Source organism: Corella eumyota, chromosome 3 (assembly GCF_963082875.1).
Source record: "Corella eumyota chromosome 3, kaCorEumy4.1, whole genome shotgun sequence".
In the NCBI taxonomy this organism is placed as follows: domain Eukaryota; kingdom Metazoa; phylum Chordata; class Ascidiacea; order Phlebobranchia; family Corellidae; genus Corella; species Corella eumyota.
The window spans coordinates 5,352,492-5,375,989 of NC_137492.1; the positions used below are offsets into that span (position 1 = coordinate 5,352,492).

The window sequence follows — 23,498 nt, forward strand, 5'->3', positions numbered from 1 at the left end:
TGTTTTGAAATGTTTCTGTTTATATCGTCATGCATGCCCTAACACCGCGCGCACGTGTTTTTTTATAGTTTTATATTAAACTGTTTATCCTCAATTAAAAAAATTTTTAATAAAATTTAATGTAAATTTAATTTTTTTTTGTTTGTAACAATAAAATTTATTTTCAACGTAAAAGCATATAAAATCTATCTTAAGGCAACTTTATTGGCAAAACAAAATACAAACTACTTTTTATTTTATTTAAACAAATCAAAGATAAAGTTGGTTTTGCTCTAACAAAAGTAAATTTAAAATATTCGCTTTTCCCAAATTGTAAAAATTAATATTTAAATAAAAAAATCACAGTGTAAATTCAAAGCAAAAAAAAGAATAAAAGTTACTTATAAAATTCGATTTTTAACCTTCAAAATAATGATTTGCGAACATAATCAAATATTTTGTTACAATAAATAAAAAAATAAACAAGTAAGTAAATTTTTAAGCAAAATAAAGTTGCTTAAAAAACTGCAAAACGCCACATAAATTCATACAATAAGGCGGTATTTATAGCATATTTTGCTGTATGTATAACACTAAAATGGCGCTCGTTAAACGTTTTACTCCCAGTTTTGATTTAAAAACACTTGGCGTTGCAAATGTCGCAGTTGACGATGACCCTGTAATAACGACGACGACGGGTTCCTCTTTTGCGCTTTATGCCTCTTCGTTTTCGCTGTAGCGTTTCAAGACTTTTCAGTTGTGCTTTATCCTCAAATTCGTTCTCAGCGGATACTAAAAATAAAAAAGTTCAATTAACTTTGTGTCCATTAGTTCAGTTTGTAAGTTATTCTGTGTAAATAAACAGCAACAAAATTCAATAAACCATTAATAAATACACTTTATTAAGGAATCGTTATCCAATCATTAAAAATAGCATTAATCAACTAAAAAAACAAAACGTAGGTAGACACTTTAAAAGCAGCTCGGTAATATTTTTTTAAAAACAATCCCACACATTGTTATCCCATAATCTCCCATAATCTTGATAAGTTTGTTTTTACTGGGATTGGTCTTTTGTGTAAAACGATTTATGACGTCACTATGGTAAATTTCTCGGAAGACCTCGTTAACCCCAATAACAATTTGCAAAAAAATCGACACTACTTTTTTTAACAAAAATCCTTTGGTTACACATTAATGCGAAAATAACAAGTGCTTTTAAATATAATTCAGTGCCTGGGTATAAAAATGATACCATCGGTTTACCGCTTAAGTAGAAGGCAAATCAGTTCCTAAAAAAATATTAAAATAAACCAATATAACACGACCTGTTTCGTAACAGCCAACGCCTATACTTTAAATTTATGTGGTTTGGTACAAAGGAAACGCAAAAGCCTTGTACATTGGACAGGATATTTGAAATTCTAAACATCCGTGATACTTGATGCTAGTGTCTTGCTTTATAGGCGAGGTATGATTAGCCCTAAGCCATTTTCAATTTTTGCCAGTGATATCGCCGTTTGGGTCTAGGCCTAAGCTGCGACGAGCGTTATTAATGAGAAGTTATGCTCATACCCTATAACCACCACAAATCAATGTCCGGGATAAGTGAAATAGTTGAACCTAAAACATAGCACCGGTGCGATTTTTTCATTAGCTTTGTGGTAAATAATGACCGTTGTGTTTTAAGTTCGTAAAAATCGTCTTATAGATCTTTATCGTAAATATTTAGACTCTGCCAAGAAAAAAAGATTAACATCGGATATTTAATTCGTTTGGCTCGCAAAATATTTCATTTAAATTGCCAATTTGATTCGGTTGGTTTAAAACAAAAGAAATTTTTCTCAAATGTTAAATGCAAAACAGCCTTCGAATACACGACATGTAACTTTAGAAAGACATAAATAAAAAAAAAAATTATTTTTTTTCCGCATTTTTTTTTAATATTTATTTTAAATTTTTAAAACACAATTTTCGAAAAAATTATTTTTAAATGTAAACTTTAAAAAAATATCACAAATTTATTTAACTTACCACTTCGTTTTGTCAGTCCATTATACCCCGTTCTGCAAACCCGAAAAAATCGGCTCATGCAACGTCTACAGATGAGTTTTTGCAGCTGCCTGTGATTCCTCCGTCTTTTTCCAGCGCAATTTTGACAACATGCCACAATAATTATTAGCAACAAAAATATTTTTACGAAATTCATGTTTCGAAATTTTTTGATGTATTTTTTATTCTAAAAAAAAATTTAATTAGGTTAATTTAATAAATAATTACCCTTCTTTTTTTTAAATAAATAACTATTTATTCTAAATTCAAAAAAAAATAAATATAAATAAAATTGCTAAGAGATATTAAAAAAAAACTCGAATAAGATGTTAAATAGAATTTAGTTCTAAAAAGTTAATATATTTTAAGTTGCAATTTTGACAAAAAAATGTTCCTGAACAACGTTCAACCTCAAAATGGCTTTAGGCCTGCAGACCCCTCCTTTTTATAGGGCTATGTTATTTTTTCTGATAAACACCTCCAGCGAGCTAATGCGCTAGAAAATATATTGTCAGGAACCCTGGGGCTAACAAAGTGTTTTGAAAAATTTCAAGTCGACGCTCTTGCCTATGATTATCAATTAAATACGACTGTGGTAACAGTCGGTCATCTTACAAAGTATAATCAACGTTTTTTAACTTAAATCTATTAGTTAAGCTCGCGTTAAACACTTGTAATCTTTTTGAATTGATGAACTTTTAGGCAAACCCACGTGGCCTGGTTAACATGTTAATCGGAACACTTTGCAAAGTTCAGATTTATTTTTAAACGAAATGGCACGAATTTTCGGATAATCAGAAATTAATTTTGACTTTATTATCATAATTAAAACTTACTAATTGCAACCTTTGTATTATCATTATTATAGTAGTGATAAAACCGTTGTAACTACAAAAAAAATATTATATTTGATTTAAAAAAAATTAAATATATTAAAATAAAATATTAAAAAAAAAGTAAATAAAAATGTTATTGCGAAACTTAAAAAAAATAAGTTTGATAATATCGTGAATCAAAATAATTACCCCTATAAGTTTACAAAATCAAAGGAAACATAAATCTAACGTTTTGCGTAACTTAAAACGAAAAATGACGTTCCAAAAAAGATATTCTTATGACAAAGCTATTTTTTACCCATTTTTAAGGGTCAAAAAACTTCAAAATAACGTCAGTTGATAACTCATCTTTTCGCCAAACGTGAACCCAAAAAATACATTTTTGCATCATAGTTTAATAATAGAAAAAAAATAAATCCTTTTTTTGTAAAACAAAAATAAAATTTTTAACATTATTGTTAAGGCTAGTAAAAATGTATGCTTGTTGTATAAAATTCAATAACAAAAGAAAAATCAAATTTTTTCTTAAGTGTTTATTTAATCGAAACCACAAAAATGAAGTCATGACTAATAAAATTACCCAGATAAAATAAAATAACCAAAATAAAAAAGGGACGCTTCTTAAATAAAAAAATATTGTAACTTTCCAAAACAAGGGCGTTAAATTGAAGATCAATAGACGCTGTAAAATCTTGGAAAAAATTTTTTGTCGTAAATATTTAATCCTTTTGGAAATTTTGTTGCCATTCAATCTCTCTATCTTAATATATACCCCAACGCCGTATTGTAATACTGGGTAAAATATTAAAGGAACGACCGTAATCAAATGCGGAACAAAGATTGCCTGAAATACAAAATACCGATAATTTTTTAACCTTTAATTTTTGATCAAAAATGCTCATTAAACCACACGTATAGTTTAAGGCTAAATGTTATCCTCTTATTGCTTAAGGGGATTTAAAAATTTGCCATAACAATATACAGGCTTATTTGAATACCTAAGATACCCGCTTAAAATTTTGAAGCGCTCCAATATTTTTCAAATAAACACACTTTAAATATAACAAAAATGTAGAAACGATTCTTGTTTACCCATATGGATATATTTGCAACAATCGTATGTTCTATAAACGCACACGTGTTAAATTACATTTTATTGCCGATTTATGCTATTTTTGCACCCGTAAAATGTGAGAATCGGACGTCTATTAAATACGCAGATTTTATGCATTTAATATCTTACGTGGCGTTGTATTTTTAGAAAAATTCAACTTTGTTATTTTTAAATTTTTGATTTTAAAATTTTCATGTATTAATTTAATTTAAAATCCTAAATTGCAAAAAGATAAAATACGTAAAAAAAATATTAAAAAAATAACATTACCCCGTTATTGCAATGCAAAAATTAGGCCCAAATATATTTTGTTTTTCCAACAACTTTGCTAATTTTAATTTGCCTTTGGCTAAATTATCCAAGTAATCTGCTGGGGAAATATAAGCATTTAACACGATAATATGTTAAATAAAGTTAAATTACTGCACGTGCATAAAGCGGCTTTTGTTATGCCATTAATACCTGCAACAAAATATGCTTTAACCATTTGCATTTGAGTGTTTATTTCCTATTATGAAATTGACATTGGTTTTATTTTTTTTAATAATAAATGGTTTTTATTTAAGAATGGAGTCCATGACATTTTAAGCCATAATTTGTAATGTTAATTTATATGCGTATTTCCGAATTTTATTATTTAATTTTGAAATCAAGAATTTTTTTAGGTAAATTAGGATATAATAGTAATAAATGTTGGGTTCTTTATGAGTCTATTAAGTAAAACAATTTTCTATATGGGTTTGGTGATCATGCTACAAAATACTATTCAATCTTAAGTAAACATTTAATATTATATAGTATGTTTTCAATCATAAAATTGATTTTTTTAAATTTTTTCGTCGCATTATCGTAATATTTTTTTGCATATTTTATTATTTACTTTCATTGATGCGCAAAAAACCTAAATAAAAAAAAATATTTAAACTTTGGCCTAACAAAAAATCTACAAATATTTTCAGCAGTTAGAATTTTCGACATATTATATAAGTAAGATAAAAACGTCAGAAAAAACTAAAAATTTTGCCACTTTCTCGAGTAAAAAAACACTTTGCAGATAACGAAATAAATCTTAACCGCATTCGATTACAAATTCGTGCCCGTTACGACAATTTTGTATTTACAAGACCAACACATATCACGACTTTCCAGTTCGTGCAAATCGCGCAAAATATTTGGAAATAACCTGTAATTTTGAACCTTTACCCTTTTATCGAATTTTGGTTTAAAAAAACATAAAATTTAATGTACAACCAAAAGTTTTTATTTTTTATCATTTGGAAACCATTAACTTTTTGGTATCTCTTTTTAAAACATTAATTATAGATCAAGTATTAACTTTAATTATTGCTAAAAAAATACGAAATTGAATCATAAATTAAACAAATTTAAAATATATATTTTGCTTGTAAACTAAATGCAAATAGCAGAAAAATTAGTAATACTAAAATTTTTTTATAGCAAACAGACATTTAACATTATACAAATCCAGTTTATTAAATTTTCAATGCTTAGAATATTTTAAACAACGCAAAAAACAAACATTATGATTTTTTAAGATTATAAAAAATATTTATTTCCGTTTTTTTATCATATCAATTTGTAAACTTTGACATTTCTATTCTGAGTCACATTTCAAAAATAACATTTCCGTTTGAATTACAAAACTAACACCCAATTACATATATGACACACGCATCAGCAAAATTTTCAGGTATTTAGCATATTTTTCCAGTTAAACCAACTGTAGTTTTCAGATATGAGATCACAAGAGAATTCATAATATCGGTCAATGGCCGTTTAGCCTTTGTTATATTTGACCTTTGATTTAAGTTATTAGGTAGGTTACGTCAGTTATCGATAACTTGTAAGTGGCCTAGATATTACACATTTTCTTTTGTTGTGAAATTGAGCAATTTAGATCACAATTTAAGTCCTGTAACTGACTTTATATGGTACGATAAAACTTAAGTTTTATTATAATTTTCGGTATCGTCGTTTTATGTCATTTTCGGAAGTATTTATTAGTTAAAAATGACGAAATTTGAATGATCTCATTGCCTGTAATTTATATTACAAGAGCTGATAAAAATGATGATTTTTATTTTAAATATAATTTCGATCACAAATTTAATAGCCTACACTATCTTAAACTTACATATAGCCAAAAGCATGTATTCTCGATTTTTTTTCTATTTTTATTAGGGAAGGGTTGTGCTAGTCAGATGTGGTTTATTTAAGTTATCCGTAAAATCCGAGTTCAAAAACGGCTCGATCCCAAAATTTTCGTAACCTGATGCCATGACAGATAAATCTTGATACAATTTTCACACAGGCTTAGCAGCATGGCATTTTGTACTTCACAGTTAATCTTCATACTCATACGTCTAATGTACATTCTATATTCTTTATTATGAACTACATTGCTATTTTAGAACTTAAAAAAGAAAATATTTGAGTGGGACCACAAACAGATTGTAAGCGTTCTTTGTATAGGGTGTGTCGTTGGCTATGTTTTTAAACGCAGCTAATAAGCTGAAGGTGTGACTACAGTCATTTAGAAACCTGAGAACGACATAACCACATTTTTGCATTTACCACACTACTTGGTATGTTTCCCATTGTTTTTCGCGGAAGAAGCAACACACAGATTATACATTAACATCCTAAAATGCCGTTTTGGCTGTAGACAATTTTAAAAGTCATTCCGTGAACTCACAACACCAGTGTAGTTATAAATATAATGTGCATACAAATTTAAAAGAAAAATATTTGGTGCGTACATTTATTTTAAGGTAGATAAAAAAAAGGTAAAGAATATGGAATGGTAGTTTAATATACCGGCTTTGGCATGAAATTACGAGCTGAAAGGGGTCAGATTTTTTTCTGCAGCAATACCGCACTACTCGCTCTAAACCCTGTATTCACAAAAATCTTTAAAATGTCACAACAGCACACATTATTCCAAACATATAAACCTAAAAAAGAGACCTAACAGAATATATATGATATCAGGTTAAGATCATAGGGGTTTTATGAGCAAAAGCCTCTATAGTTACACAAATTACATTATTCATTCCTTGCGTTCACTATTAGTTCAAATGCATTACTAGCAAACCCCCCCTTACATATAGGCAAATATTGCCTATTTTTTAACAGCAGATATTAAGTCAAAAAATATTTTTTAAACAAATTAATTGGCTTAATAATTAAAGATTTAATTACATTTATTCATTGTATCTTCATTTATATAATAAAAATATTTGAATATCATAAGATTATTTTGAATAAGTATATTGATGCTTATTTTGTAAAGAAATATATTAGTACGCTTAATATAAAGTGTACTGATTGCGTACGTGAGTAGCTTAAGGCGCATTAGGAAACTTTAATATTACAACTCCACGGTTCGATCCTAAGTTCAGCTAGAGGGCGCAAACTTTTTTGTCGTCAACGTATAGTGCATTGGCTTAACTAAAGAAGGTCGTGGGATCGATCCCCACTGCTTCCATGTAATAATGCCTTTAGGTTAAACCCCGTGTAAACGTTACAAACTGCTGCCTTAAAAAAGAATCGGCAAATTAATTACCAAACAATATATTAAAAATGTTCCGGTATGGATTATAGATTGTGGTCTGTGAAAGTCCTTTCCACATCAAGGATAATACATGGCTGTTAAGTTAGTCTTACTTCAAAAAAAGATGTATCTCTAATAATAAACTAGAATCTAAGTTTAATAAGTCTAAGCTTATGACTTTTTACATAATAGCTACATGTAAATTAGACTAAATCTCCTATGTAATCTAGTTTAAATGTTTTAATAATTTTTTGCCAAAAACCTTTTTTAATTTTTGTACAGATGCAACATTTAACAAACAAAAATCTGACAATAAAAAATACAGAAAAATAAACACCAAAAAAAACAATAACATAACAACTACAAATCATTATAACAACAAAAAATTAAAACTTTTTTTTTGACAATATTTAATTTTTTTTAACAAACTAACAATTTCATCACCTTTACTTCATTACAATAAGAACATAATAAAACGAAAAAAAGTTAAATTTCTCAACGATTTAGCAAATAAACGAAAAACTGTAAAACTTACTTAATTAAAGCATGCTACGCTAAAAAAACTAAACTCATTAAAAACTTGTTAATTCTTGCTGCTTAATTTTACAACTTGACTCTTCCAGTTGCATTGGTTCGCCTGCGGACAGCTAGTGGCAAGCTGCAGTTACGCTTTTGAGCATTTGAAGGGCAGTGGCCAAGAGTGTGTGCATTATCACCACTTGCACCACATAGTGGACATTTGTAGCTGTTCAGAACCAAATGAAACTTTGTGATTTAATTAAAGCTATCACTAAAGACTTTGGCCTTACTGGGATAAACAGTTGCTTAGTAAAACTCTAAACTTAAGGCCTAGCTAATACCAAATACGTTGTACTCTAACACTTAAATTCTAATACTCTATGAATAAATATATATATGTATATAATATTTAAATTTTCTGGAGCAATTACTTATATTTTATCTTCCTTTTTTAAGCATTGCCTGCCAAAGAAATTTGGACGTTTTTTTAACTTTTTTTTTAAACATGACTACTAGTCTATTAAATGTCATTTTAAACTTTTATATATATATACAGCATATAGCTATAAAATATGTAATATTTTTCAACATGTTAAATTACTTACCTTCTCAAAACTGGGCAGGTGACTCGGTTGAGATAATCCTTGAGCTGATGAGAGGCAACCCACTCATCAACTTCTTTATTGTTGCGACAAAACGAGCAACCTGTTATTTGCTGTTGTGGTTGGGGTAGCCTTGCTAATTTCATCAACCTATTAAAAAATAGCTTTTGAAAATAAATACAACCCTGCTAAGTTTATTTTACATACACTTTTACACATGCTTTTTTACATTTATAGTGAAAAGCTTTTACCTAAAACCGGTAGTGTAGTGGTCAGAACACTTGCTACACTACATGAAGTCATGGGTTCGATTCCCATTGCTCTCATGCTGTAGTGCCCATGTATAAGGCACTATAAACTAAATGAAGCCAACACTTCATCAGCAACAAAATTATCAGGCAATTATATTCTATAATATCCAAAACTGACGTGAAGTCGACCTTCCCACATCAAGTATGATATAAAAAAAACCAATGATACCATAATTTAAGGCTGTAAAGTGGGTCTTAAATATCGAAAAAAAGTATTTAAATATAAAACAATACATAAATAGTCCACCTTTTTGGTTCTGCACTTTGATTGTATAGAGCTTCATTTTTAATCATATTCTGAACCCCAACCATTTGACTTGAGGGTGAGTAGGGGGCCAGCAAGTTGGGTGAGTTGATGTTTGATGAACATGGTGACATAGTTGGGGTTGAGTTCAAAGAATGAATTGTTGTCGGGTCAAATTGAAAATGACGATTGCTGTTGCTTGTGGGTGAAGATCTCTTAAAGAAAAAATATCTTTTTTTTAAATTTTAGCTTTGTTTTTTTTTGAAGAAAAAATTGCTTGCTAAGTAAAGATTTATAAATATTATTGATAATAATTGTCCTGTAATTAAATTGGTTTTTGGTTCAGCAAGTGTTTATACCAATTATAGCGTCTTACTCAAGGCTGCCAGTGAATAAACAAAGTGAGTATCAAACCAATGACCTTATATAGTGTAACCTATTGTTTTAAACACTACACTACAGCAGCAAAGCAGTAACTGTTTTTGTAGTTTAAACATTTTTTTCATAGTTACAGTTTGTATTTACTTTAGGTGGCTCATACGCTCCAATCTGAATAGCTTGCTGGCCATTAGTAAAGTTGTTGTTCAAAATACCAGAATGCAAAGAAGATGGACTCATGTATCTGTTCTGTGCAGTTACTCTATAAAATAAATATTAATAAAGTTTTAACTAAGTTTATTTCACAAAAAAATTTATATTTAGAAAATAAAATTAAGATTTAAGTTTAACCTTGGATCAGAATACATTTGTCTTTGACTGCCAAGTGTGTTCCTATTTTTCTCCATGTTTAGCTTTAAAGCATGTTTTAGTTCATAACAGTAAATAATTTCATCTATCCGTTTCAAATTCTCTTTGCAGATTACTGGTGGTTGAATTGGTTGCTGACTTAAAAAAAAATTAACTTATTACTATTCAAATTAAACAACTGGCAGCGTGGTGTAGTGGTACGAACACTTGTTACACCACTATAAGAACGTGGGTTCAATCCCCACTGCTCTTATGATGTAGTGCCCTTGAGTAAGGCGCTATAAACGGCTGCGCCAGCACTAATCAACAGCATAGTTACGGGGCAATTATAATCTATATAATATCCCAAACTGCTGAAGTCAACTCGAGACTGGGTCAGAAAAACTGTTACTCTATGTTTAGGTCGTGCATTCGACCTTCCCTCATTGAGAATAAAGATATATACAAAAAAAATTCAAGGCTGAGACAGTAAAGTAAACAAAATACACATTAAAAATATACATGGCTTGTGGCTACTGGATGAAACATTAGTAAGTTAAAATTGCAATTAAAAAAGAAAAGAAAAACAAACCTTTTAGGTTGTTGGGAGGGTTGTTGAAGAGTTTCATTTGTTTCTTGTCTTTGTAAGACACTTGAAAGACCCAGATAATCGTTAAACCTTAAAAATGGACGATCCATGTCTGTTATCACGAATTTTTATTAAATGTTTTAAAAAATATCAGGCTCGGAATATTGATGCCGTAACAAACAAAAAGCGCGCCAAAAACAGAGAGATTGCACGTTAGTTAAGAAATAGGAGAAATGATTTAGAATTTTATGATGCCTTATTTTATTAAATCAACAACACAAAAAGCAACAAATTTATATTAAAAATTTATTTAAAAAAGTGTTTCTTAATATCAGCTTGTTAGTTTTTATTTATTTCTGTTATTGGGCTTTGTAAGATCTTTAAGATTTAATTTTTCAACGACTATTACATGAGGTCGTGGGTTCGATCCCCACCGCTCTCATGCTGTAGCGGCCTTAAGTAAGGCACTATAGACGGTATGAACTCCTGATAAGTCAGCACCTAATCAGCAGCTTAATTATTTCAAGTAGGAATTTTAACTGATTTACAAATCTTTTTTTTAAACAAAGTTAAGTTTATTTAGGTTAATAGGAAGATGAGTTATAGCATCTTTAATTACAAAAAAGTAAAGTGCGTTCGGAAGAGTAGTTCATATAAAAAAAGTAGAAGTATATTGTGCAAGAAACGACCTGAGTTTTAATAATGTGGGAATCGACTCTTAATAAAAAGACATTTGTTTTGTAAGGGTAATACACTATAGCAAAATATAAAATTGGTTATAGGCTAATATTATATGAATTAAAATAGGTTATCGGGATATTTTAAGTGTTTTAAAATAATATAAGTACCATTAAGTACAACAGCACCTGTTTGAATAATTATTAAATGCAATTTGATAAAAAATTAAGAATAAACATTAACAAAGACATTTAACTGTTATCAATAAACAAAATTATAAGAAGACCAAATACACACTAAAATTAGGACAAAAAAATAAAAGTAATATAACTGAACAAAATAGCACCAAATTTTGTGTTACTATGTATTTAGAATTATATTTTAAGCACTATTATGAATGACAAAAGTTAAGTTAAACAATTCTACTTGCAAAAAATACAAAAATTTGCTAACTAAATCGATATAAAATGTGTTTATGCTGTTTTAGAGATGCCTAAAAATGAAAAAAAAAATGGAAAACACCTTTTGAAGTAATTGTAGGAAGTAGAAATAAAAATATGAAAGTAAAAAAAACATTGAGGAATAGTTACCAGGTACTATTTGGTGAAATAGTTTACTAAAAACTAATAAAAAGTTAAAAAAATGATTTATGTTAAGAAAATTTAACAAAAAAAAATGTCTGATTTTAAAATTTTTAAAAACTATAAATTTAAGTGAATAAAAAAACATACAACATATTTAAAATTAATTAGCTTTAAAAATAACATGCTAATCAGATGTGAGAATGATTTTAAGGGCAAGAGTACAACAGAAAATTAATATAATATGTTTGAAAATTTGTCTTACCATTAATATTAGTGGGGTAACAACATTAAAATAATGTAAAATAAAAAATTCGATTTTTGATATCTAAAAATTCATAAAATTAACCGTTATTTATAAGTTATTACTTTGTCTAAGTGCAAAAAAAGGTTCAAAAAAAGACTGACAATTTATAATCAATCTACCCACATTTAAACCTTTTTAACTTTGAGTTGACTTTTCGAAATTGAACCATTCTGACATGAATTATTATTATTGGATATAGTTGAAGAATTTGGCTCAGATTCAGTTAATAAAAAACTGCTGGATAAATCATTAGAACTATCACTTAAGGAAGTCTCTTTTATTAGGGAGTCAGCTAATAAAGTAGTACATTCATGAATATCAGTATCTTGGTTTAATGATTGATCTTGTACGATACGACATGTTGCGTAGTCGTGATGAGATTGGCCCTCGGTTACAGTGGGAATGGGTAACGGGGTGTGAGGGGGTGACTCGGTAAAAAACATGTGATCGGCGCTGAAAATATTAGAAAAAATATATGTTAAAGTAAATCAAGTTAATCTACATTGCAGATTCAGTTTATTGCAATAGATATCTAAATTATATAGCAATAACATATATTGAATCACATGTATTTGAAGATTTAGAAAAATTTAGGCCGTGCAGTATAAGAGAGAATAAGCTAGAATACTAGAAAAATTTAGCTAGGACCATAAATGACAAAAGAGAATCAGCTAGGGCTGCAAGGTTTAAGAAAAAAAAAGCTAGGAGCATCAATTTTGAGGGAGAATTAGGTAAAAATATATAATCTGCAAAAGAGAGTTAGCGACCGTGATGTACCAGAGTTTTTCTGATAACCATAAGTATAAGTGAACCGATATTTCAATCTTTTAAAGCTATGATTAAAATTAAGCCACTTTAACAAAAAATTTATATTTACCCAGTACTTGCAGGACTAGCTAAAATCTCCAAACTTTCCGAATTGTTTAACATTTGATTAAGCTTGTTGACAATTTGTACAAAAGTAGGCCTTGACTGGCGATCTCTTAACCAACATTGAAGCATAAGTTGGTGGATAACTGAAGGACAATCCTTTAAAAATTTAACAATTTTTTTAAATTTAAGTGAGAATAAAAATTTAACAAATTTTTTAAAGGTTTTCTTGAGATACACTTAACATTTAATCAATCAAAAAACATTTAGATCTAAAATTTTTTTTTACCTCTGGGGCAGGTAACCTAAACCCTTCATTAACAGCTTGTAATACTTGCTGGTTAGTTAAATTCCAATATGGTTTCTCACCATATGTGACAACCTCCCATGCAAATACACCAAAACTCCAGATATCAGATGCCTAAAAAAATAACATTCAAATATTGGGGGGGGGGGGGGAAATTTTCTAAAATTTTGAGTGCGATATTATCATAATTTTTGTTTTAATTTTTTGTTTCTAAAAACAGGTAGAATACATTTGATCACTGACTAATTATCAAAAAACATTCTATTAAATAGACTTTTAATAGAATACCACATGCCAAAAAAAAAAGTTTTTTACAATGCAACATTTCGCATTATAACCTTCTACCTATAAATTTCCCCTTTGGAAAATCTTTAGTTCTTAAGTTAAATTTCCCCTTTGGAAAAATTTCCCCTTTTGGAAAAATTTAGTTAAATTTCCCCTTTTGAAAATCCCTTTGAAAATCTTTACTTTGGAAAAAAATCTTTATAATTCATCAACCTTTTAGGTTTTTAAAAATATGTTTATTTCTAAAAATGTAAACATTACACTTAATACTTAATCAAAATGCTAGAGACTGGATTAGAAAAATATAAATTTTCCAAAACCATTATTTAAAAAAACACGAAAAATCAGACCAAATTACAAAACAGTTACCTGTGAATAGAATTGGTAAGCTACAGACTCAGGTGCTGTCCATCTTATTGCTATTTTTCCACCCTGAGTGGTATAGGAGGGACATAATTCTTTCTCCTTGTTTGTTTTACTTAAATTTCTTGTCAAACCAAAGTCAGAAACTTTACATACCAACGAACTGTTGATGAGCACATTTCTAGCGGCCAAATCTCTATTGAAAAAGTTTAATTTGGTAATGTTTAAGTTTAAACGCAAGGAATATGTGTTTACACATTTGGGGGGTTTTAAAATATTAAAAACTCCAAAAAAAAACTTTAAAAGCTAAAACTTTAACCCTTATAATTGCTGTAATTTAATTAAGCATTAATCTTATTAGTGTAAAATTGCTAATATTACTATATGGTATATAAGATATAAAGAAACAATAATTGTATAAATGTAGTATCTTCTAAGTTAGTATTGCTACCATAATAAACTATAACAACATTTTTATTTTATTTTTACCTGTGCACGTAATTAAGTCGACTTAGATAAGCCATTCCATTTGCAACACCCAACATCATACCAACTAGAACATTTGCATCAAAAATCATTTCTTTCTCTCTGTGCTGTCGGAGAAATGCACCTAAATCAAAATTAATTGCTGATAAAAATCTGTAAAACCATTTTAAAATCTGTTATTAAAAAAGTATAAGTATTGTTTAAAAAATACTGAAAAAAATGCATAACAAATACTCTACAAAAAGCTTATAGAATAAGTTACAAAACAGCACACTAAATAAAGTACAAAAAAAGTATATTAAAAAAATAAAATTATAAACTTAAAATAGTCAGTTTTACAATTTTTGACATAAATTTAAAAAGTTTTACCTAGACAGCCATGATCCATAAGCTCAGTACAAATCATAAAAGGACGAGTCGAGGTCACAACAGCTTCAAGTTTAACAATGTTTGGATGTTTAAACCTTTCTAATGCCATTGCCTCTCTTAGAAAATCAATCTAAAATATTAATAAAAAAAACTTTACTATAACCTTTTTGGTAATTTTTTGGTAGTAGGTGTTTCATTTTTAAATGCTTTTTTAAAAATATGTGATTTAATATATATTTGTCTTGGATATATTTTTTTGACCAAATAAGATTTGATAATTTTTGGCACACTTTTTTAAATTGCATATTTTTCCAAGTTTTAAACCTACTTGTTCATTGGGTGTACACTGAGCATGAAGTCTTTTAACTGCAACATCGACAACTATTTCTGGTCCTTCTTCACAATCTATAATAAATTACATAAAATACTATCATTTTAATAAGGGCAGTCTTTCATTATATAAAAAAACCTTACAAAACTAATGATATATATACTATATAAAAAATATATTGTATAGCTTATACAAGTTAACTACCTGTCCTATGGTTGGCATTTTAGTTGTTAAATATAATCGGAAATCTTAGCTAGTATTTGCCTGAGATAATTTACCCACGCACCACAATTAGCAGTTTTATTTATTTGGAAGCCTTTAAATTAAACATACAAAAGTTGTTACCTTGTTGTGTTAAGGTTCCTTGATATACTTCCCCAAATTCACCACATCCAATCACATTAAGAACTGAGATAAGATTTGGGCTTGTCTCACAAATAAAATTATGGTGGTTCACTGCACCAAGTAGAAACGGGTCAACATACGTTCGCTGTTCTATAAAATAAATCATAAAATTCACAAAGTAGTACAATTTTGATGGTAATTTTTTGAAAAACTGTTTTGTAAAATATAATCTTATTACATAATATAGGATTTTAAATGCTATATTATATATTTTGAAAAAAAATGGTCTATCGGTTTCAAAATTGGTTACCATACTATCTATTATGGTAATTATTTTAAAACGACAACATGAAAAGGGTTTAAATGCAGACCATAGAGCTTAAGTTAACAAATATTGGACAAATTTTAAATAGTTTTTATTTCAAAAAAATAAAAAGCATATGCCAAAATATTCTTTAAATATATTTTTAAACCAATATTATGAATATTTAATATTCATATAATCAAAAATAAAATTTATTATTATATCTCTTTTTAATTTTGTAAAAGTGCTTAGCTTAAATAATCCTATTTTCCACTGCCAGTTGCTTTATGTAGCAAAGGATTAGGGGGAAAATAGGAAATCTGAGATTGATTTCAAAAACTAATCCTCTTACCATAAAATATTTAAATGAAAATACAAAAGAACATACATAAAAAATAAAATTTGTTTGGTACAAAAAAGTCAAAAATTTTTTTTTATTCGGTTACTAAAAAAAGGTTAAGATCTTAAAATTATTTTAAAAAATTAAAATTTAATTTTTTTTACCTGTTAGATCAGTCAGAGATGAAAAATGTGTCCCCTCAGTATAATGAGCAATGTTGTTTCCATTTTCATTTGCTGCATGTTTATTGGGATTACATTTAAACCAAGCAATACTGAAGATTAAAACCTAAAAATCATATTAATAAAAAAATATCAATTTACATTTTGATAATAAAATTTTAAAATAAAAGCTATTTTTAAAATCAATGTATATATTTTTTTTATATATCTTTATCGTCAATGCGGGACTGTTAACTTTACAAACTAATCATGGAGTAACAACGGTAACCCGGACCTAGTCTCGAGTTACCTTTGGCAGTTAATTAAACTGCTGATTAAGTGCTGGCTGCAGGTTTTGTACCGTTAATAGCGCCTTACTCAAGAGCGTTACAGCATGAGAGCAATGGGGATCGAACCTACGATCTCATGTAGTGGAGCAAGTGTTCCGACTATAACACCACGGTGCTAGTCAATATATATAAGGGAGTTTAATAGACAATATTTATAAATGTCTAGTTTATAGACCTACAAAATAAATAAAACTGCTGTTTGTAGTAAGCCGGTAAACTATCATAGGCAAATTTAAGTTAAGAGTTGTGACCACTTTAAGACAATTAAAGTCCCAACCGTAGGATGGGATGTTACTGAGTGTAGAGTAAATTATTTGTAATTGTATATTTTTTATGATTTTTATTAATTTTAATTTTTCTATGAAGTTAAATTAATGATTTCACTTACTAGTACACAAATTAAGGATATAGCAGCGATAAGATAAATATAATTTGAGTTTTGGTCAACTGGATTTATAGGAGCTGGTGATGTTCTGATCATTAACATTTCACTGTATTGTCCATTACCTAACATGGCACAAAAAAATTGAATTTTTCAAAAAAAAAAAAATATTTAGATTTTAAAAAACTAAATGGAAAAAAATGATATTTATAACTTGATTTATACAACGTTTAACTTGAATTTTTACGTATATATAACAATGTTTCAAAATCTAAAAAAAAAATTTATACTAGTATTAATGTACAAAATAAATTCTGTTTATTATAGATAAATGATGTAGAATTACTAATAAGGCGTAAAACCTTAATTTTGCTTAAACCAAGTTTTGCGTGCATTAATTTAAGTAAATTTACTTTATGTTTTAGATAAATATATAAATACCACACAATCGAAAAATGTATTTAAAAATAGTTACGCCTACCAATAATGTTTTTAGCTCTAACAAGTACTTTATAAGTGACACCAGCTCTTAAACCACTTAGCACAGCAGATGTTGAGTTGACCAACATTCGAGATAAATCTCCCGTCGACCTTCCTGATCTATCAACAGACATCCATTTAACCTTCAAAAAATAAAAAATTTTATTTTTTAAAAGTAATTAAAATAAATTTTAAAATATTTTTACAGGGAATTTAGTAAAGTACATTTTTTAAATTGTTAATTTAATTTTTATTTGTGTCTAAATCTATTAGGTATCATAATACCAAACTTTTTTTTATATTTTACCTAAATCATAAACAGTACTAAAAAAATAATTTAACAATCTTACCTGGTAAGTGATTTCATTTTTTCCAGTGTATTTTGGTTTGGACCATTTTATAAAACAAGAACTTTCGTTTTGGTTTAAAACAATTAAACCAGTTACGATTGATGGGGTTGTTATATTCGTGTGAAATTCAATGACTGAACTGCTTGATTTTAAAATTTTTGAAATCTAAATAAAAAAAAAATTAAATTTTATTTATCTTAAATTTTTACCTTTTAAAATTTTTTTTTAGGTGAACACTTTAACATACCTGCAATGAATCCAAAGTTAATTCGTCGCTAAAATTCATCTGTTTATTACTTAAATAATTAAATTCTCTTGAGTACTGCTGCTTTGTTACACCAGTTATTGATAACACGACAAACTGATAACAAGATTCTGCCTTTAAGTTTTGAAAAACGACGGAGTTTTGCACGATTTGGCAATTTCTGTTGGCCAAACTTTTATTGTTTCTGTCGTATGGGTTACATTCAGTTTGTGTGAGTGAGTTATTCTTTGCGTGCTTGTTTAATGAGGTAGTAAAATCATCTAAAAAATAAGAAATAACAATTTTTTTTGTAATAAATTAACTAAACGTATGAAAAACAGTTATTTGTTTATCAAAGTAATTAATTAAATAAAAAAGTTTTTATTAATTTGCGTAACCATAACCAATTGTTACTTACTAAATAATCAAAAAATGACAAAATTTTTCATACTTACATTAGGATATGAATTTAATTTTAATGCATGCATGCAATGTCTAATAGTATTGCAAGAGCATTACATGCTATACTTAATTAACTACTTAATTGCTGGGAACAAAATAATACCACATACTTTAACCTAAGCAATTAATTTCAATCTTAAATTTTATGAGAAATGTTACTCAATGCAAAAAATAATTTCATAACGCTAAACTCATTTTTTGTGTTGGTATAAAATTACCAAAATATAAAAATTTTGATGGTTTATTTGCTAAAAAACATTGACCCTTACCCATATTAGGAGCCGAGCAAGACTGGCAGAATACGCAGTAATAAAGTTTATGACAGCCCCCAGTTGTTTGAGGGGGTTTCCATTTTAGTTCAACAACCCCTAAAAAATTGCTAAGTTTTAATACATAGTAACACTTAAAAAACAGCAAAAACTGATTTTAGTTATCACATAGTCTCCAAACATATTTATATATAGTTTTTTTTGTATTAATGGTTAAAAAAATTAGGTAAATGTTGTTTTTATTAGAATTTTAAAAGTACTTCTTTTACCAAATATCATACTATTTGTCAAAACCCATTACCTTTAGTAAGAGTAATTATTTTATAATTACGATTATCATAAAAACACCTAATTTCATAGTATTTTCATTTCTTTACAGAAGTCACCTGTGCTTTTCTTTGGTCCAGGAACCAATTTTAAACTAAGAGGAACCGAAGGCAATTTTGAACATGTATCACATTTCACGTTATTGGTCGAGTTAAATTGAATATGATCACTTGAACACATGCAATAAAAGGAGGCTTGTTTGTTTGTGTATGAGTTAGGTGGGCAAGGGGTACATAGGTTGTTGCTTGTGGAAGACCTGTAAAAAGTAAAAAAGTTAAAATATTGTTGAAAAAATGGCCTTTATTCAAGTGTCTTATTAGGTATACTATGATTAGTGCTTAAAGAATGTTAAATCAAGCAATTCAGATAACACAGTAGCATTGAAAATTGCTGCCAATGCCTTTAGTTTCGCATCAAATCACTTGACTCATTAAAAATACAGACAGACTAAAAACATAATGGCAATTGAAGCAGAAAAAAAATATTAGGATAAAAAAAAATGGATATGCAAAGTTTTTTATAAAAATACGCAAATTAACTTAAATTATAGTTATTCTACATTTTTTAGTTTATAACTTAAAAATAAAGTTTTAAAACAAATTAATTCTGAAAAAAAAAATGCTTATAAAATAAAAATAAAAGTGAGTTGACATTATTCAACATATTTATAACATGGTAATAATAATTCAACCCAAGTAACACAAATTTGAAAAAAAAATAATTCTATTTTATTATATTATGTTTAATTTAATATTTTATAATCTTACTTGTAGAAATTAGGCGAACATGGAATGCATTTAAACCGTAAAGAATCAGGTTCATATCCTTTCTTGCACTGACACGTCCCCTTTGTTACTTGCCATATACCAGAACTGGTACAATGGTATAAGGGGAGAGATGGCGCGTTTAGGTCGTCATTTAAAGCTGGCATTGAGTTTGGCACACATTTTCCTGTCACCTGTCAATTACAAGTGTCATGATAAGCAATGTTTAACAGCTGGTTTAAAGGCCTACATTAATTTGTGTACAGGTCCTAAAAATTAACAGACTCTTTAAATATAACATTGTTTAGATAGGAACTATATCTCCAACGAAATATTTTTTCCTTTTTTAAATACATTTTTCAAGTTTACACAAATGGTTAATTACTGTAGTACCAATATGTCAGTAAAAATATTTAATATGTATTCCAACCTAAATGCACTAAATAATTAAAGACAACAACATTTTTATACAAAATAATGCAAGATCGGAATTAAAATTTAATGTAGCATTGTCTAATAGCATTTTGTGAGTATTATGTGCCATAGTTCTACTGAATCATAATGTTCTTAACTTTTCAGAAGGTCCAAAACCAAAAATAAAAAAAACATTTTTAAGTTTTAGTAAAAAATATAAAATCTACTAATGCATGCTACATAGAAAAAACGAAGTATCCTGTATGCCATTGCATTTTGTTATAGCTTACAAGAAAGACAGAAGTAATTTTATAAGAACACCAAACTGGTACTTATACTTAATACTAACCTCAACTAATGAAGTATCAAACTGGCCAGTATGGGTTTTAGGAAATTCAGCCAACTTTGCTATTTTCTTTGGGCACATTTTGTAATAAACTCGCAGGGATTTAAGTGACATACATGCTCCCTCATCCACCACAGCAACATAAATCCCGTCATTTGATTTTTGGCCCTCCAACGAGATTTGAACACTGACAGTTTCTTTGTTTACCTCAAAACCGCTGTGATCGCTGTTTGGTAAAAAGCGCTCCTAAAATATAAAACAAATTGTTGTTTGTGTCAAGGTCTATCAAATAAGTCTTTTAGGTAAATACTGATTAAAAGACAACAACAATCTTACGAAATAAATTGTTCACAATCAAAACTTATGTACTTTAAAAGTTAGCATTAGTTTCACTCTAAAACAAAACTAACAGCACTTTTATAAACAAACAAATAAGAATAAAGACCACATGTTAAAATAACAAATTTAAGTTGAAATATGTGTTTGTATAATATAAATTTATATTTAAAAATTATTAAAAAAGTATTTATCTATATTTAACTAAGCTTAATGGACACAAAAAATGTAGCCCAAGTTGTAGACTTTTAATATAAAAAACTAAGGTTTGTGGTGCATGGGCAAATATTTGTTGCAACTATTATAATACTCTAGTAACTAGAAGTGTGCACTTAAATTTTCGTAAAAATTTCATTTTTTAACAAACAAAATCAGCACTTGTTGATAAAATGTTCTATTACCTCTGCAGCCACTGTATCTATAGTTGTGTAGTTGTCATCCAATAAATTGTCAGCGTTAGAATTACTTTCGTTGGCAAATTTGTAAGAAACCTTGAATGTTTCTCGACAAATTGTATCATCCAAATCAAAACATTCCCGCATCCAGAATTGAAGATCAATGTACAGTCGAGAGACATCTAAATCAGATTCAAAAAATCAATTAGTAAACAATGCAGTACTCTAAAAATATAAAGTTTAATTTAACAAAATCAAAAAAAGATGATAAAATTGCTAATATAGGTAAAAAATTGATTAGTTTAAAATAGTAAATACTTTTCGCTAAGAAAATCACCAATTATTAACAAGACGCTTAAGAATGTTTTTAATAGTGTAGTACAGATTTAACAAAAACATCATTATTATCCTAATAATAATATAAACCCTATCACTCACCTTTTACTTTCATTAATGGTGACCGAAGCCAGCTCTGAACCTTTTTAAGTTGAAAGTTGTTGTTGTGGGGAGGAGGACATATCTGGAATATTCTCCATCCAATTGCTGGGATACTAACTTGGGCCCACTGCAATATAATATAATTTAATTACAACATTGGTACAATAATATTAAAAATTATTTTCCTTTTTTAAATTTAAAAACTAGAAGCCAAAATGTTAGAAGGCCAACCTCTGGATTAACATAAGATAACATTTGTTAGCCAGACTCAGATATAAGGTGACTGAGGCAGTTTGAGATAACTTTTAATACAATTTTCAAATAAAGTAACCAGCTAATTATGTTTTGGCTTATTTTTTTCGGTGGAGTTCATACCATTATAACATATATAGATTGTAAAAAGTCAGTTCAAATTTGTCATGCATAAGCTATCTGAACAAACAAATGTATATTATGATGATTGACAAAAGAACAGCATTACCAATTAGCATTTTAAGTCATAAATCATAAAAATATCAACTTCTAATTAAATAAATTAACACCTTTTTTCCAAAATTTATTAAGCAATAAAATAAAAAATTCAATAGTTAGCAAATTTTATTTATATACATTTATAAATAAAGTTCTCTTTTTTTTAATTTTGGCTTTAGGCATATATATATTTTTAACCATAAATATTTAATAAAAAAAACTACTTTTCAAAACCATATAGCGACATATTGACATACAGACTGACCCAAATACACTTTAGGTTATTTAGTAATTAAAGTAAAATAATATTTAAGATAAAAAAACAAAACTTGCCCCCATGGTTGAATTAGGTTCCTCGAGACCGTCGACATATCTCTTTGTGAGCCAACCACGAATTTGTGAGGTTTGATTTGCAGTGTTCAAAACAGTTACTAAAAAAAAATTAAGTTTTGTTTTTTACCATTATATATATTATGTTTTATTCTAGATGTAAGAACACATACTTTACAACCTAAAAATAAAAATAAGGACACTACAGCACTACAACATAGGAGCTGTGGCGCTACAGCATGGGCGCCATGGGGATTAAACCCACAACCTCACGTAGTTAACATTTTTTACAAAAAAAATTATAAAATGATAGCAGTAGGGTTTAAACCTTAACTCCTGACATGGTGTTTGTACCTTACTGCACAATACCACTTCGCAATTTTTAAAAACTAAGTCGAAAAATTAACTAAGTCGAAAAATTAAATTTTTCTATATATATATATAAAGTAAAACGTAAATACATTTAACTTTGTTAAATAACAATTCAGAAAAAAAATTAAAAACTTACCTTCATATGATTGAACAGTGGTACAACAACAGAACAAAAAATAAACAATACAATATATCGCCAGGTAAAAATTACAAGGAAAAGCGTAATTTTGTTTTGAACGTACATGAAAAGACTGCCTTTGGGCAGCCCTACCCCACAACTTCATCACGTTATATTAACAAAAACATGTTAAGATTACGAATATAATTCATTTTATTAAAAATTGTATGTTTATTTATTCTAAAACATACTATTTCATTCATAAATAACTTTCTCCCAGTAAAAATGTCAACAATGGTATGCGAGTATTTTTAACGTGATTAATTTTTGTAATTCAGTGATGCGTTAAAATTTTGTATCGACACACCATTCATTTT

The 23,498-nt window shown here is 28.1% G+C and overlaps 1 protein-coding gene across 1 annotated transcript; it reads right to left on the bottom strand.

Annotated features, from left to right (window-relative positions):
* Positions 1 to 11,819: 11,819 nt before the first annotated feature.
* Positions 11,820 to 23,380, bottom strand: LOC145744801 (ephrin type-B receptor 1-B-like). The gene is made up of 21 exons (XM_082562750.1): positions 23,140 to 23,380; positions 22,635 to 22,732; positions 21,831 to 21,957; positions 21,399 to 21,574; positions 20,665 to 20,907; positions 19,905 to 20,095; positions 19,197 to 19,393; positions 18,811 to 18,909; positions 18,083 to 18,360; positions 17,836 to 18,000; positions 17,487 to 17,628; positions 17,012 to 17,130; positions 16,277 to 16,400; positions 15,469 to 15,618; positions 15,121 to 15,197; positions 14,793 to 14,922; positions 14,427 to 14,547; positions 13,944 to 14,133; positions 13,272 to 13,403; positions 12,990 to 13,141; positions 11,820 to 12,565 (listed from the first exon to the last, which is right to left on the bottom strand). The coding sequence occupies exons 1-21, from the start codon at positions 23,285 to 23,287 to the stop codon at positions 12,238 to 12,240; spliced, it is 3,387 nt and encodes a 1,128-aa protein (XP_082418876.1). The 5' UTR covers positions 23,288 to 23,380; the 3' UTR covers positions 11,820 to 12,237.
* Between the last annotated feature and the right edge of the window lie 118 nt (positions 23,381 to 23,498).